At 39.8% G+C, this 17,446-nt stretch overlaps 1 protein-coding gene across 1 annotated transcript in view; it reads right to left on the bottom strand.

Annotated features, from left to right (window-relative positions):
- Window positions 1-17,446, bottom strand: part of LOC125281748 (myomegalin-like) — a 132,580-nt gene that overhangs the window by 39,434 nt on the left and 75,700 nt on the right. The window contains 5 exon segments of the mRNA XM_057310763.1: window positions 10,300-10,427; window positions 11,598-11,710; window positions 12,528-12,665; window positions 13,036-13,152; window positions 16,546-16,637. Of these exon segments, the coding sequence (XP_057166746.1) occupies window positions 10,300-10,427; window positions 11,598-11,710; window positions 12,528-12,665; window positions 13,036-13,152; window positions 16,546-16,637 (588 nt within the window).

The following is a 17,446-nucleotide window of genomic DNA, read 5'->3' as shown; positions in this document are numbered from 1 at the left end:
ACTAATATTGAAGCTTAAGCCTTAGAACATTCACTGGCTTTGACTGCACAGACCTGCACTAAGGAGCTGGCTGTTAGAGTGGTTACCCCTCTCACCTACTTCCAGAAAGCCTGAACTATTTCTTGTCCTGCCAATCTGGCTGTCATGACCTTCTCTTTTGAAACATGGGCCCAACATGACTAACCTTTTCCCCACCATCAAGTACTGAGAGGGTCCCTGGTTTCCTGGGGATTAAGGGAGACCTCCTTTTCTCATACTTTTCCATCTCCGGGATCATGGGGTGACATTACCTCTCTAGGGGCTCTGTGTCCTACAGAAGCTCAGGACTAGTTAAGACTCAAGGCACAGAATGGTTTGGGTGTTTCCTAATTCCTTCCTTTAACCTCCCCATCTCTCTCAAACTCTTGTTCAATGACAACATCTTTTGCCTGAAGGGTGTCTTATATTTCTTTGTCCAAATGAGTTTTAATACATTCTTTCATTCCTTAAAGATGGACACAGTCACCCGAGGGCACAGATATCTATGTCTTGCACTCAGGGAGGACAAATAACTGCAGTTTGTGGTCTGGGCAAAGGTGTGAGACAGTGTTGACCAATAGAACTTTCTGCAACTCTATGCATGTGCTGCCCAATACAGTAGACACATGTGGCTACTGAGCACTTGAATGCGCTAGGATGATTGAGGAACTGAATTATTTAATTTAATTTAATTTAATTTAATTTAATTTAAATTCAAATTCAAATTTAACGAGCCACACATGGCTCATGGCTACCATATTGGACAGAACAAAGCTGCGGCATTTCTTCCTCTCCACATCTGTTACAATAAAAGACTGTCCATCGGATTTTAGGTTAAGACCTGTGGCCCACATTACTGATTTCTTCTGAAAATGGAGGAATTTATGATGGTTAATTCATTTTAACACCAAAGAAAATCCACCAGGACACTCTACAGAACAGGTCTTATAGAACCTGCCCAAGTTAATGAAGCTTGAGCTCTAGTTCTGACCCTGGCCTCAGCAACCAACTTTTAAAACTCCTCTTCTGACCACTGAGTAACCTGTGCCCGAAAAAATTAGGTGGTTTGTCCAAGGTTATACAGCTAGTCCTGACAAGAGCTGTGCCAAGGAGTCAAGTCTCTTGACCTTCAGACAGAGGCAACTCACTGTTCCTTCTGGTGACAAATCAGATCTTTATCTTTGTCTCTTCCTCCAAGACCAAAGACCTGCTCCTGAGCTCAGACATCCGTGGATGAATAATGAGCATCCACTACCCTCTCTGCAGGTAAGGTGAACAGGAGCAGCTCACACCTTCATTCCATCTCTTGTCATCTGCCAGTTCATGCCAGAGTATTTGCAATGACCCAGGCCAATCTTATTAAAGTACTAAAAGGTAGTAAGCATGTTGCCCTAACAACTTAATCTTATGACTCATTCCACAAATGTTGTATTAACTTTGCACCACGTTCCTGTGCCCTGTTCAATAAGGTCCTACCTACAAGGAGGTACCTCCACCACTCAGCATTCTTACGAATTCCCTGGCAAACAGTGTACAATAGGGGTTTCCCACACTTTTTCAAACAAGCCCCAGAACCATCTCATTCACAATACTGGCTGCAGAGAGATGGATGAACACACTCCCTAAGCTTTGGTAACTCACTGAAATCCAGGATGCCAATTCACTTGTGGACCTCCATATCTTATTATGTTTATTTTGGAAAATCTTTCCCTGCACAACAGTAGAGATCAGAATCTTTCATTTTTTTCTGGCAAAGAAAATGACTGTCCCACTCAATGACAGATTAAGAAAACATAGTTTTCACATTGTTTCTCCCCTGAGATCTGGGCTAGAGCAAGATCCTGTGGTTGAAGAAAGCTCAGCTGGATGAGTTGAACTCATCTCCATTATCATTCTCAGTGGCTTGTGTGGCCAGGCTGCCCCACATCCCAAGAGGATTCCTGTGCTAGGTTCCAGGAGTAAGGTAATGGATGACTGGAAAAAGTGACTGTCATTGGTCTTGAAGGCTTTCATCTCATACGTTCTGCCCTCCACTTACCTTTGTAGCTTTCTGATGCCACATCTGCATTTTTAGATAATGTTCTCTCTTTAATTCACTCAGGGACACAATACCATGGTTTTGACTTCATCAGGAGTTAAATGGAGACCAAGTTAAGAATGCCCATTTCATCCCAACATTCTAGTATGTAGGAGTTTTGCTTTCCTTATCTATTTTTAGCTAGCTTAGTCTGCTGTAGCTCCTTCAGGGGAGTTCAACAGCTGCTCAGTCTTTCACCAATGTGAATTAGAATGCTGAAGGCTGTGGGGGGAGGCGGCTAGAATCAAGTTGAAAAAATCTTATAGAAAACATTGGAATGAATAAGTTATCCCACATGAAGCCCTGTAAGTTGACACTAGACACCCTTCTGTTACCATTTTTTTAAAATCAATGACAATAAAATAATTTCTCTTTTGTGAGGGAATACCCTTTTCTAAGCTTTTACAAGGCAACAAAATGCTATCTTCCAAACTAACTTGTAATGTTCCAAATTTATAATTTAAAGGTACTATCCTAAAAAAAAAAGTTAGAAAAAAAGGTACTATGCTTTATATTGGTGGGTCTTCTGGTTATTATTTCAGATTCTCTGGAAACTAAGAGCCTGTCACTTCAAATTTCACTTTCTCGTCTCCAGGTTTTATCTCCAGATTAAGTTTTACAAGTCAGACTAGAAGTTTTTTTTTTTAAGATTTGAGAAAATGAGTGGGGGGGGGGTGGACTTAGTCCCAGGACCCTGAGATCATGACTTGAGCCAAAGTCAGACACTTAACCGACTGAGCCACCCAGGCACACCTAGACTAGAAATTTTATTTAAATTTTTTTTTACTTGAGGTTTTGATGGTGGTTCCCAAATTGTGGTTCTTGCAAATTTCTAGGCTTGGAGCCATATATATAATGGAGGTGGTATCCCAAATCCCTTTTAGATTTAGAAAATTATTTTCCACCAGCTATCTGACTTGATAAAGTACACAGAAATAAAAGCCTCTAAAACACTACAAATCCTTCTGTGAAAATTTAACTGTTATGCACATGTTTTCTTTTAATCATTGATATAAAAATTGATAGTTTGTGGAGATTTTTAGTTGAGGAAGGCAGAATTATTAAGAACATGGACCCTGGAGCCTGATTGTCTAGGTTTGGTTTCTGCTTCTGCCATTAGTTATATGACTTTAGGCAAGCCACCACCTTTCTGTAACTCAGTTTCCTTACTTACTAATTAGGGTTAACAGTGATATCCACGCCATACAGTTGTTCACTAGTGAACTTCAAAGGCTTCACTGCATTTGAAGTGCTTAGAACAGTGCTTGGCACACAATGTATACTCAATAATATTATTGTTGTTGGTAAGCAGACATGGTCTATGAGCTAAAAAAAAAAGGTGTCCACAGATCCTAAGTGTAATCGGCAGAGAGGAATTTAATACCTAACATTATAACCGGATGATCTCGATTGCATCTATCTGCACTGCCTCACTTCTGAATATCTGTTTCCCCCAATAGGAGGCTTGAAATAATACTTTTTGGTCTCTCTGCTTCATAGGACTGTTGAAAAAACAGAGTTGTCAGTAAAGTAGGATGAATTCTTTTGAACAGGTGTTTTACAAACAGAATTCATCGTTATTACATTATGACTGCCTTAAAACTCCATCATGTATGAATAAGCCTTAGAGGAAAAGTCATATAGTGTTATGCTAATTCTTCAATAATGAGCCCAAACTGGGTTATGACAAGACCCTTTTCCCTGAATTCTACTCTAGTCATTATTGTTTCCCCTTTTAGCTATTTATATTCAACCAACAGAAAAGGAGTGATATTTTCCATATAGTTACTCAGAACATAGCAGGAGTCCTGTTTGACTAATTTGAAAGGGGATTCAAAGAACGAAAACTGTACAGCATGGGTAAGCATGTGGTGCCAAGCTCCCGGCTGGTCTTCCCCTCAGGGCCAGGCTCTCAAACCAGATCCTCTGGGCCATCTCCCACTCTCTCTTAGGGACCTGCCATGTGCTCATTATTACAAGAACACTCACACGTTCATGTCACGAACCAACTAAACTATCCCTGATTTAAATAGTATGATGCTGTATGACAGATTCAAACAAAAAAGGTCTCCTGTCAAACTCTGCATCCATTCCCTTCTGGACCATAAAAGAACTTTAAGATTTCATATAGTCCTCCATAAGCTTCTGCTGAGAAATAAAATTCTTCCACTAGACAGATTCTGCTCCGGGAACAGAGGTAGCTAAGGAAAGAAAACCGCAGTCTGCAGTCAAGCCCCTTTACGGTGTATCTTTGTCTTTATATTGCAACATCTCTAAGGCAGCTTTCCAGCCTGTACTTTATTCAGAAAGCAATTTTCCAGGGACTTAAAATTCTGTAATGTCAAGGAGTTCTTCCTGCTCATGGCCTCTTTTTTTCCCTCAAAGAACACAAGCAGCAGGCCTTTCCAGGAACATTTTATGGGAGTAGCACCACTGACCATAACAGGTGTCTCCTCAAATCTCCGTCCTGCTTGCTACTGCTCTCCCACAGCAAGGAGAACAAGAAAGAGTTTTTAAGCCTAAGGAGTTCATTTCACATTTCTGGGGGAAGTGCAATGCTTTCTTTAGTCTCACTTCTTTGAGGGAAGAATAATGCAGTTTCTTCCTCTTCCCTCCTCTAGTTAAATAAATTACAAAAGCATTCACTCATTCTGGAGCCTTCACTTCCACTTGGATTTTTAGTACAATGATCAATAACACTGGTTCTCCTATAAGGAAACAAACAAAAAAGACATGAGCTTTCTCTACTTCTCATCAATCTTTTCAAGAATGAAACCAAATGGTTACTGTTTGGCCTTTGATACTTTTATTGGATCAGTAACAATTTTCTGTGTCTCAACTAAAGTAGCTGAAATTCTAACACTTATGTATTAAAAAGAACACTCTCCATTTTAGCACAAATGTTAACACAGTTTAACACAGCACAGTGCCAGGAAGAAATGAATTTCCAGAGGAAAATATACAGCTTATTTTGGTGGGAATATAGTCCTATAAATAATCTAATGCCAAGTTATTGGATCACTTGTCATTTCCTTCTTCATTTAAATTGGTAGGAAATCACTTTACTTTTTCTCGACGGCCCTAGGACCAAAATTTTAAGTGATAGAAGTAAAACTGCTTTTATTGTCAAACTGAATACTTCATGGAAACAGAAATTCATGAATTATAGAACATACTTGTACACACACATGCCTCTAACGTTTACAGATTGAGAGGTTGGTATTTTAGAGCAATGATTTTGGTAATTGCAAAAGGAAGCAATACTCATGTTATATACGAAAGGCAAAGCTACATGCATATGCTAGACAATTATGAGTTTTTAAAGGGAACAAGGAAGCCGACTTAGTTCATCTACTTAACACCCCTATTCTTCATATTATTCTCTATCGAACATCTTCTTGCTGAACTTCCTTCTTTATCCTTCCAGGCTTAGCAAAAGGAAAACAGTATGATAAGTAAAAAAAATTTATTTCTGGAATTTGACATTAAACAACATAAAGGGAAAGTAATGCAAAAAGAATTAGTACATCACTTCGTAAGTTTAATCATTCTTTTTTGAAATCTGGTAAAATTGGTATTGTCAGCTTTACATGTTATGTTTCCCTTCCACTTCTCATCCTCTACTGGAAGCAAATTACAACACAGATTTTTTATTTGGGAAACTCGTCCTGGCTCATGTGATTATATAGAAAGAAGTTGACGACTTACCTTTTGTCAATACTCAGACTACTTAAAAGCAACATGCCTGTCTTCTAATTATAAAAAAGTTGTTTAACAAAGTTATTACTCTAAATGTCTAGTGAGAAGGTGCCTTAAATCCATATTCCAAAATGTTCTAAGACTCAAAAATTATTAACGTACAGAAATCACTCTGACATGCTGTCCCAATGACTCATTCCTTCTATTTTTTATTACCAGGTTGCCTCATATAAGCTCCATACTCCTAACTACTCTTTCTACAGTACGGATGGTTCTTCAGGACCAAAGGGAGAAGAAAAGCTCTCTAAATTTTAACCTTAAAGAAAAGAGGATGCTTTTCTTTTATATGCTTGGTTCTCACAGGATGTTAGCATCTGAAAAAGAAAGCTAATTTCATTTATTCTACCTCTACCATCTCTACAAGGCAAGATGGAAAGTGGACTGTCAGGGCGTGGGTCACTACTATTTCTTCCTAGCTTCATAGGACGACAGTCCCAAGGCATTGGCTGCATACCCTTGGAATTACTACTGGGGCCCTCGTTGAAGAGGCAACTTGAGTTTTTCAGGGACATCAAATGTGGAGATTCTATGTCTTTTTCATATAAAAAGACCATGAGGGGTGCCTGGGTGGCTCGGTCGGTTGGGTGTCTGCTTTACGTCAGGTAATGATCCCAGGGTCCTGGAATCAACCATCAAGTCAAGTCAGGCTCCCTGCTCAGCGGGGAGTCTGCTTTTCCCTCTCCCTCTTCCCCTGGCTTGTGCTCTCTCTCTCTCTCTCTCAAATAAATAAATAAAAATAAAATCTTAAAAAAAAAAAGACCATGAAACCAGAAAACAACAACTTTATCCTAAGAAACAGGAACTAGAGTTTGCTAATATTAGTTGCTCAAGGAAAGCAAAGGAACTGAAGTATTGTCCCTTTAAGATTAGCAGTCTAAAAGGAAGTGACTGTAGGTAGGTCAATTTTTATTCCTCAATGAAAGGAGCAATTTTTTGGTATAGTCTGACCTGCTTCTCCTTTCCCTCATCAGAAAACCCTAGATTAAACTGGAAGAGAGACAGAACTAACATCAATTTTCTTGAACTGTTTTGAATCTGTGAACCAAACTTCCCAAGACCAGATACCAAATTAGCACAAATAAGCATGAAAGTGAAAGGTCTTTTATGTGTATCTGTGCCAGAGGTCACTTAGGTATAAATTATGCAAGTAGCTTCCCTCCAGGAAACTTTTTGTGGCTAGGATCTAATATCCTATACAGGTCACAATTTTCTTAATCTTTACATATCTCTTACTGTATATAATGACACTGACAAATCTTTTAAAAATATGAATAAGGAAGTAGAGGTACCAACAACACCCCTGCTGTCCGCAGTGAATGAAGAGAAGTGGGTGTGGGAGAGGGGTCCGTGAGATTCAGGATAAGCACATACCTCTCAGAGCAAAAGGCTGACAATATTAAAAGAGCCCAGTTGTGCCTTTAAAAAAAAATGATAACTTGGCTAAATAGCTAAGAAGAAAACACCAGAAAAACGTTGACTTTTACTAGGCACTAATAATCGTCAGACTTCTGCAACAGAAAAGGGTAACGGAAATATCTATCAAAAGGACTTCCATTTCATTTATTAAAATAAATGTTCTGGGAGGTCCTTTTCAAGTCTACAGCTCCAAGAACTATAGACTTCATCTCCCCTGACTCTCACAACCATTACTTTGCATATTTGCTATTATCCAAAAAGGAAATGTAAGTAAAAACAAATCTACTGATATGAATTTTTCACAAATTAAGTTCTATGCTCCTAATTAATCATGGCCTGGGTTTAATTCATTCAAGATTTTTTTTTTTTAATTCAAGCACAAGGTTCTACAAGCCCATGATGCTTTCTCTAAAATTATTAAGGCTGAAAAATGCCTGAAAAAGGTCAAATAATCCCATAAGAGAAAGGGTCTGTGCTCCTGAGGAGAGAATGGAATCATATGCTATCATGGTAGATGGAATTCTGTGAGTGATGTGGGTAATCACAGCATCATCTGTCTGTGGGTTATAGAACAAAATTCATCAGAGTCGAGTTCTCTAATAAGATGCCACATTAGCACACAAACTTGTTAGGCTGGCCAGCTCTCTCCAGGCAGCACTGTTCACAAGCCTCACTCCAGGACATGAGTAGCAGATTCCAGTCACATCTATAGTGTCAGGATCAATCTCTTAAGTTTATCTTTTGCCACAAAAATCACTTATTATCTAAAATGTTTCCCAAGGACCAATATTAAAGGTGATTAACCGTAGCACAAGTCAGTCTGTCTCTTTAGGATCCAAATCAGGACCAGCATTCACTTCCTTTTCCCCACTAATCTATTTTGATCATTTTTCAATAGGAAGTTGGGTTCCTCATTATTCGGGCAGCTACCTTAAAATTTCTAACACTTAGTAACAGTTCAAGACACCATGGGAAATTCCTACTGTTGGAGGATGATAGAAGCAGGATTATAATTAGAAATTAGTATAATCACTATAAGGCATTAGAATCCAAGAATCACCAATGGTTGAATCTTAACAGGACACTTATAAAGCTTCCTTGGTCTGTTAGCAAAATAAAGGGAAAACACTTCCTAAATGCCGTGTAATCATATGACAGACTAGTCTTTGCCGGGTTGACATTTCTGTAAGTTCAATTACTCCCTCTATCCTTTTCCAGTTACAAAAAGCTTTGTGTAGGAAAGGGTCTCTCAAGATTGGAAGACGAAGAAAGTGGATGGTTCTGCTTATACTTCCTATGCCCCTCTTAAATGACTCCCCACCCCAAAGCGCATGAAAACTGGAAAGCATTTCATTAAGAGGAAGGCTTATGGCTATCAATCTTTTACAAAATACTTCATCAGAAAATCCCAGGGTGCTTCTCCAGCAGAATATTTTCTTCCCTATCCACTTTGGTCTGACTGATGCTCTATCTGTTGTTACAGGCACGGGTAAGGTTACAGAAAGTTGGACAGAATTGAGAATGTAAGGCAACCCATGTCAACAGATGAATGTGAAAGAAATTAGTGTCATGTGAATAATGGAGGGAAAACAGAAAACTCATTGTGCGCCCCCTCCTTGAGAAAGAGTACTCAGTCACCTTTATGATGCTGGAAAGCCTCAATCCCTGTTCAGCAAAGTCCATGTTTCAAACTTGAAATCTCAGCTTCTAATCTAGGAAATTTATAACCAACAGAAATCTGAAACCTCATGGTGTTGAACCGCAAAGCTCCAAAGTAATCCTGATTACTTTTTATACTCTTGACATTTAGCTAGCAGAAATACAATCTCCAGGACCCCTTTCTTATGCCTGTCATGCTGCCATAAGAAAGCACCGAGACAACGGCCCAAACCTACCAACCCAGATCTACAACATTTCTTCCTAAACTATTCAAACACCTCAAAGCCTATTACTTATTTTAATGGAGTAATGTTTAAGCACTAAAACATGAAAAACACAGGACTCCACCTCGTGCCACTACCAAATGAAAAACCAGAAGCAATACTTTCCTCTGGCTGCAATAAGCAATTTGGTGAAATGCTGAATTTAAAGGGAAACATTACATTTGAAATTATCTTTTTACATAAAGAATCATGACTCTGAAAGACATGTGGGAAAGCCTCAATCCCTGTTCACCAAATTCCATGTTTCAAAACTGAAAGGAGTCTTTATTGAAATCGTGTTCTGACTACATAAAACCCTTGGTTTAAAGGAAAAATATTAATGGAATTTAATCTGCACCTAATCTAATTTCACTATCACTATTACTGAATTATCACGTCTGAAACACTTTCAGAGGAGAAGGTTTACTGTGAACACTTCAACTATCTTTGCCTCCTCTCTCTGACTTGACCCTTCCAATACTTGGAGTCTGCTAATGGCAAGACTTGGCTTTGATTACCTTCTGATAAGGATTATACCACTTTTGCAAAGTCATTCTTATAGACATTTAATCTCTCTCTCTCTTTCACCCTGAAACTTTTATTTGATTAAAAAATCAAGTCAAATCAAAGTTTAATTCTCTCAGTCAAAGAGCAGGAGTTGGCAGATGGCAAAAATAATACACGTGCATGCGTTTATGACATGATATGGAACATATGAAATGGACGGTGAGAGCAAGGGAGTAATAAACTTTATTGGCCCATGGGAAGAGATGGGGGAACAGGGAGGGGCCAGGGAAAAGAGTGAAATGGTGGGAAAACGGAAATGGAATGCTTTAAAAGGTGCACATACACTTTGTAACCTCCACCATTCAACTCCGAGATAGATATGTACAGCGCCATACAGGTAGACTAAAGTAAGTTTCACTTTGTAGCTGATGCTACTTGGCAACAGTTCTACCATTAGCAAGTCACCATTTTAATTCTGCCAGAGTCAGACAAGGCTCTCGGGTTAGCGCAAACAAGGTTTTCCATCCTGGGCTGCAGGATGACCCGCCAGTGCTCAGAAGGCATGCTTGTGACGAACTCGCACACTTTCTAGTTCCCCACCTCCAATGGCGGCCAGGGTCTCCAGCCTGCTTAAGCGCTCCAGGCTTCTTCCAAAAACTTCTTCTAGCCGACCGCGTATCACCTGGGCCCCTTCTAGTTCCACCTGCAGAGTTCGGTCTCTCTCAGAGCTGAGTAAACATCCCATATGGAAGGAAAACGGATTAGCCATCAACTGTAATGAGTCTACGTATACTTCCGAAGAGCCATGAGACTTTCTAAAGGATGCTCTCCAGGACACAGTAATTGAGCACGGTCTTTGTTTGGGCACTGTTATCCTTCACTGCAGACAGATCAGCAAGGCCTGCTCCTTTCTTTAAAGCTTGTCATTTTATGCTAGATTGTGAGCCAATGTCACATAAAAATTATAGTTCCTAAGACTTATCTCATACCCTTATAGCCAACATAAGAGAAATTTTACTTTTTGACAAGTATTAATTTCTGAAAAACCAAAATCCAGGAAGAGCTAAATGCAAACCGAAGAAATACTGAGCCAAGTACGACGGCTACTGAAGATGTGTTCTCTCATTTGGTAACCAGACTGGACAAAGCTCTGAAAAGGAATCCAGTCAGAGAGACTAAAGATCCAGAAATTCTTTAAAAAGTAATACAATCAACTGGTCCTTCTTGTATCTTTCCTCTCCCTTCATTTCTTTGAAGTAGAAAGAAAAATGATGCTTAAACTGAACAACAAACTAGAAGAAAATGAATAGTAAAAGAATAAAAATTAGGAAAGAGAAAAAGGGACAAGGGGAGAAGGCAGAATGAGAAAAAAAAATAAAGGGAATATAAAATGAACCAGAACGACATAATATACATGACCAAAAGTCAAGAGGTACCAGCAAATATATTCACCATGATGGCTATCAGTGATCCTGGGTTGATACTAGCCATCGTGGTGAATATATTTTCTTCAATGATACTTGGCGAGTATCAATACCCTTCTATCCTCACTCTTGGAACGGAACAGCCCTTACCCAGGACATGGAGCAGAGGAACGAAAGGAAAACACTGAGTGTTTACTATATGCAAGGCATTATTTTAGTTTATATTCCAATGACTTACTTGCTGTCTTCGATTTCCTGACAAGTCTTCTCATTTGATCACTGTGTAGCTATAGGAGATAGGCACTATTCCTGACTTAAGATGTAAACACTGGGCTCTGAGAGATCCACACACCACAAATGACAAACTGAGTAATCCTAGTAATTGTCTCTCTCTCTTTTTCTCCCTGCTTTGAGATCAGAAGCATCTGCTCCTAGAGAAGAATGGAAGGGTAAACACTGCCGTCACTCTCCTACCTGTCTGGATGGGCGTGGAACTTCACCAGACTGCTATAGAGCTGTCTCTCTGCTTGCAAAGCCTCATTGAGCCGACTCCGTTCATCCACCAGCCCTTCGAGCATCAGCAGCAACTGAAGAAAGAACAGAAGCAGTACGCAAACGGACGTGAGACATGAAGCCACAGGGATCCTGAGAAAGCAGCCAAAGGAATGTACTCACATGTACTATGACCAAAAAAGCTCACCATCTTACTACTTGCTTAAACTTCCTATTATACAGTTTTCAAATCAATGTCACATTATCTTTTTTTTAATCTTTAAAACTCTATAGGGCAGAAGTCAAACATGGAAGCAAGAAGAAGAAAGAGGAGAGAGAGGCCAGAAGCGCAGCAAAGAGCTAAGAGAAGGGAGTGGAAGGGAAAGAGAGGAAGTGCCAGAAGGACACATACAGTAGGACTTATTGGTATTCTTCATTCATTCAGTCAATATTTATTGAGCACATTCTATGTGCCAGGCTCTGTTCTAGGGATCAGCTTACTATCTAGTGGGTGGAGGAGACACCATCAATCACAGACCTGTGTCGCAGAGAGCTCTACAGTAAGTGCTGTTAACAACATGAGCCACGACGTACGCAACCAGCAGAGAGGTCTGTTTAAGTGAACTGCTCGAGTTAAAAGCCAGGACTGGAGTGAAATGAGTAGTTAGTGAGAGAGATGATAACAGGGAGTACAGGCAATAGGTCGTTTTTAAATCTGGCACTGAAGAGAGGTCAGCTATGGAGGAGCAGCTAGAAAGGAATGACAAATGTTAGGGGTATCTCTTGCTGCTGCTGACCAAGGCAGCCAACTTTAGAGCACAGAGATCTCTCCCCTTCAGAGATCACTGAGATCGACAGCTTTTCCAGTGTTTGTTTCACAGTAAAAATAAGGTTTATAGTCCAATGACTTACCTGTTGTCTTCGGTTTCCTAAAGTTTCTTGACCCTGTGACTCTACTGAAGCAACTTTTTCCCGAAGAAGTAAGACTTTTTGGGTCAGGCGTTCCATAGCTGGTATGTCCTCAGGATCAACCAGCTGCATCTGCAGGTCCTAAAGGTCAAGAGAAAAATCAATAAAAATGTGGGGCGGCTCAGTCAGTGGAGCATGCGACTCTTGATCTCGGGGCTGCAAACTGCTATTTAGCAGAGGAGCAAAGGAGCAGAAGTCCCTGAAACAGTCTGCTGTACTTTCAAGTGGAATATTGATAAGCCATATGAAATAATACACTCTTTGTGAAATCTCAGCAACTCTAATACAAGTCAAAAAGGATACGGTGATATGAAGAGGCTCAAACCGACAGTGCATCAAGGAAATAAGTACTGGCCAAGGGACTCAGGGTATCTAAATGTTGTCTGAAGATGCCCTGCAGGTATTCTGAGCTGTAATCGTTTCCAAGGATCTTGAAAGAGCTTTGAAGGACCTTTATGAGGTCTTCCTTAATCTGTATGTTCCTGGTCAGGGACTCCATGTCAGCAGCCTGCACCTGCAGCTCTTCCTCTTGAACGGCCACCATGGACTGTAGTGCAGAAAGTTCCATCTGTGGAGAGAAGAAGTCCTGAAGTCAGTGTGCAGAGGACACAGTATCTGTCACATTCATATTTGAACCCCTAGGCCAAGGCTCTTCCATATTGTATCACCATCAGCCAGGAATGCGAGTGCCAACCAGAAGTTGAGTTACAGTGTTCTGGTGGATCACATCAATAAACCACACGGTGTGGTACCAAAGGGTGTTGCATGGGAAGCTGTAACGGTAGCCTTAAGGATGTCCTCCACTTTAGTCAGCACTATGAAACATTTCAAATTTGCTTAATGAATGAGTTTATTGTGCTGCTTACAAAATGGGTCACCATTAGCAGACGAGTGAATCCTCACCAACCCAACAGAATCACTACTCTTTTATTCCCCAGTTTACAGAGAGGTGACTGAGGCAGAGAGAAATTAAGGAAACTGTTCAAAGTCACAGAGTGAGGAAGGGGGAGATCCAGAATGTGAACTCAAGGAAGCAGACTCAGAACACGAGGTTATAATGCCTTTCCTGCAGATTCTAACACATCCATATATTCTTTATCATGATGGCAAGTTATTTGTAAATACACATTGTAATGAACTATTTTTTTTTTAGATTTTATTTATTTATTTGTCAGAGGGTGGGGGGAGAGAGAGCACAAGCAGGGGGAGCAGCAGGCAGAGGGAGAAGCAGGCTCCCTGCTGAGAAGGGAGCCCAATGTAGGACTCTATCCCATGACCCTGAGATCATGACCTGAGCTGAAGGAAGATGCTTAACCGACTGAGCCAGCCAGGACCCCCACGTAAGGAACTATCTGGAGATAATTAAAGGAAATAGGTGTGACAAAGAAGAGAGATGTCACAAACCTAGTTTAAGGTATAGTCAAGCTTCCTAAAGAAAGCAGCACCTGTTTCTTTAAGATATAAAATGTAAGTTAGAAGCAGTAAAAACTACTTCGAATTCCATCAATGCTGATAGTTCACTATGTGGTGATGACTTATAACTCCACAAAGTTATTTGATGCTCTGGACTCCTGTGGCATGTTAGGAAGAAATGCTTCTCCTTCCATTTCCTTCCATGTTGAAGGACCTCAGTTAGTGTGACTCCTGACATTTCTCCACCCCTTTAGTCAGCCCCAGGCAGGTAAAGTGACTTATCTTAATGGTATGTTGGGGAGGAATAAACCAGGCATGCTTGACTTGGCTCCATCTTCCTTCTTTCTAGGAGGCACCTGCCTGCAGGAAGCCTGTTTTTGGCACTGCTTCTCTAAGAGCAGGCTCTTCCTCACCATGTGGAGTGGTCTGCCAAGGCCCAATGTCGTCTGTGACTAGGTAGGTAAGTCTGCCTAATTCTGGGGATTGGCTAGCAGGCCCCTTGGTTCTTGCATTAGGTTCTCTACCTAAGCCTTTATCAGTAATGCAGCCAATGAAATACCAAACTCTCTGCCACTACTTTATTTCTCCGTTTGTTCAGACCTTGCTTACGGGAAATGGAGTGCTACTTATGAGGCCCTCTTCAGAGACCTCTATCATTATATAGCCGGGTATCGGCTCCATGGAAGAAAAACTCAAACATGAGGAAAACATTAGTGCAGCAAGATAAAGGTCTACAGCCAGGCAGACATGAGTTTTGGGTTTTAAATCTTGGCATAATCTCTCTACATTGTATTTAACCTGAACTTCATTTCCTGAATTGTAAAACGGAAATAAAACCTCCTTTTTAGGGCTATGTGAGAATAGAGAAAATATATTTAAAAGTGCCTGGTAGCCAATCAGTGAATGTTAACTATTCTTACCACTACTGCTATGATTTCAAGACAGTAGAGGGAATGCTTAAAATTCAGGAAAATCGACATGGCTTTTGGTATAAACCTAGCATCCGAGGGAATGCGACAATGAATATATACGGTATTGAACTGAGAGGCTGGTAATTGATTAAGGACACAAAAGTAAGCAATATAGCTAAATATACCTCACTCAAAATAACCATTCATAGTCCTAATTTTATGATCCCCCAAACAGGACAGAACCCAAAAGTAACATTACTCTGAATAAAGTATAGATGAGAAAAACAGGAACAGCATACGGAAACGGAAATATCTGACATGAGTAATCAGATAATGGCTAGGGTGGAACCCAAAACAAGGGAGGGGAGCCAGGGGATTTTTAAAACTGGTATTTTTAAAATGCCACACAATTTCATATCCTCAAAACTTGAGTTATATAACAGCAGTCTGGCTGTAAGAAGAAATACAGTAATGGGAAGAGAAATTAAGAGGTACAATAAGATAATTTTATCACAAATATGAATACAGGTCTTACATTCTAGATCTAACTCTGGCAAAGAGGTGGAACGAATCTGAGAAGCCAAGTAGACTAGCCGGGTAAACTTAATATACCGCTGACCCCCTAAAATAGATGTCATGGTAACATAAAGTCTTTCGGTTTTAGTTGGTAACTCTGTTCTGTGGCCCTAATACTTCTTCCATATCACAGCTGGACATAAAATCTGCTGTAAAGGGAGGGAAAAAGAGAAGGGATTCTGTAAGGCCAAAAGGCCTCTTCTAAGAAAATTCATGAAAACTCTATTGCTAGAAATACAGCATAATGCAAAAATGATCTACTCCAAGTAATGACTTCTTAGCAAGTATTCTGAGTCACAAAAGACCTAAATTTAAATCTTAGCTTTGGTATGTCTTAGTTATATGACAATTCCCCACCTCCACAGTTTTGTTAAATTTTGTTTTTTGAGAGAGCTTGTGTAAGCAGGTGGGGGTGGGCGCAGAGGGAGAGACAGAATCTTCAATCTCACGCCCCGAAGATCATGACCTGGGCTGAAACCCTAAGAGTCAGACGCTTATCCGACTGAGCCACCCAGGCGCCCCTTCCTACCTCCATGTTTAAAAAAAAAAAAAAATCAGCATTTCACCTTCTTCATCTATAAAATAGGGCCAATACCACTTAGTTTGCAGAGCTGTAAGCCTTAGTGCTAATTTAAGTAACCAGTACAGTACACTGCACGTAGCAAGTATTCAATGAACATTCTTGATCATTCCCCAAATTCTTCCGTTCCATGTTTCTAAAACTAATTTCATGGATCTAACATCGTAATTCCAAGCAGCGATTATACAGTATCTCATTTTTTCACAAGTCCTTTACAATTATTCCAGTTAGCAATGAGCAGAGAAAGTGGCCTTTGTCTTTCCAGCTCTTAAAAAGTTTAATGGTCTCCATTTATAAAAATAAAAGCATCTTTTGAGAAAATGTGTACATAAAGCAATTTGTAATTTTCTCCACAAAGAAAAAAGCCTTACTTTGCATTTGGACCTAGATATTATACGTGGACAAGTGTACTCTTTTAAAGATAAACTATGTTGGAAGAAAATCATAGGAATTTTGAAAGTAGGCTCACTAGAACACTCACCCGACTTTCTCTTCCTTTTTTAGCCATGAGCTCAAGTTCCTCTTTGGCATTACTCAGTTCTTTTTCCAGCCCTGTAACTGTTTCCAAGTCTCCTGAAAATGAACACATAGCACGCGTCTTCATCACTATAACATCATATGACCTCCGGTGCGTGGTTTCTGAGGAATTTAGTCCGAATACACAATCTCACAACAACAACGAAAATATGTGCCAGATTGTTCTTTGCAGCAATATTTGTAATAGCAAAATATACAATCAACCTACATGCCTGTAAAAAGAAGACTGAATAAACTACGGTATATCCATGCAACGAAATACTACATACAACTGTCAAAAAGAATGAGGAAACAACTCTTTATGAACCTATATAATAAATAGATAATAAAAGCACCCAGGAAATAAAAAAATTAATCCAAATGATTTCTTGAACTCACTGTTCTAACTCTATACCCTCAGTGGGAAATAGTCTAAGGATTAAAAAAAAATAAAAAATCTTAAACGTTATTTATAAATGACTTACTGTTGATAGTGGTATTCATGTAGCAATTCTAAACTACTTTTGTATATTGTGTGAATAGGTTCATATATTCATGTTAGAGGTAACCAGGTTTCTCAAGGTCAAAAAAAGGCAGATACAAATAGAAAATAAGGGAAAGAAAGAACTTGTGGTGTTAAATTAGAATTAGAGAAATGAGTATCAAGTACGCACACACGTTACCCCCCCCCCCCTTAGCTCTGTTCACCTAAAAGAACCTAGAAGCAAATGACATACGTGTGGCTATGAACCCATCTCATGCCCAGATTACTAGTACCTACCTAAATGTCATTAACCACTTTAGGGAACCAGAGCTCCTTGAAGGAACGGGCAGTTCCAGGGCTGAGGCAGGGAAAGGGAAAGGTA

This window comes from Ursus arctos, unplaced genomic scaffold (assembly GCF_023065955.2).
Source record: "Ursus arctos isolate Adak ecotype North America unplaced genomic scaffold, UrsArc2.0 scaffold_12, whole genome shotgun sequence".
NCBI classification, from domain to species: Eukaryota; Metazoa; Chordata; class Mammalia; order Carnivora; family Ursidae; genus Ursus; species Ursus arctos.
The sequence above is the reverse complement of the archived record's forward strand: the minus strand, read 5'-3'. Positions and strand labels throughout refer to the sequence as shown.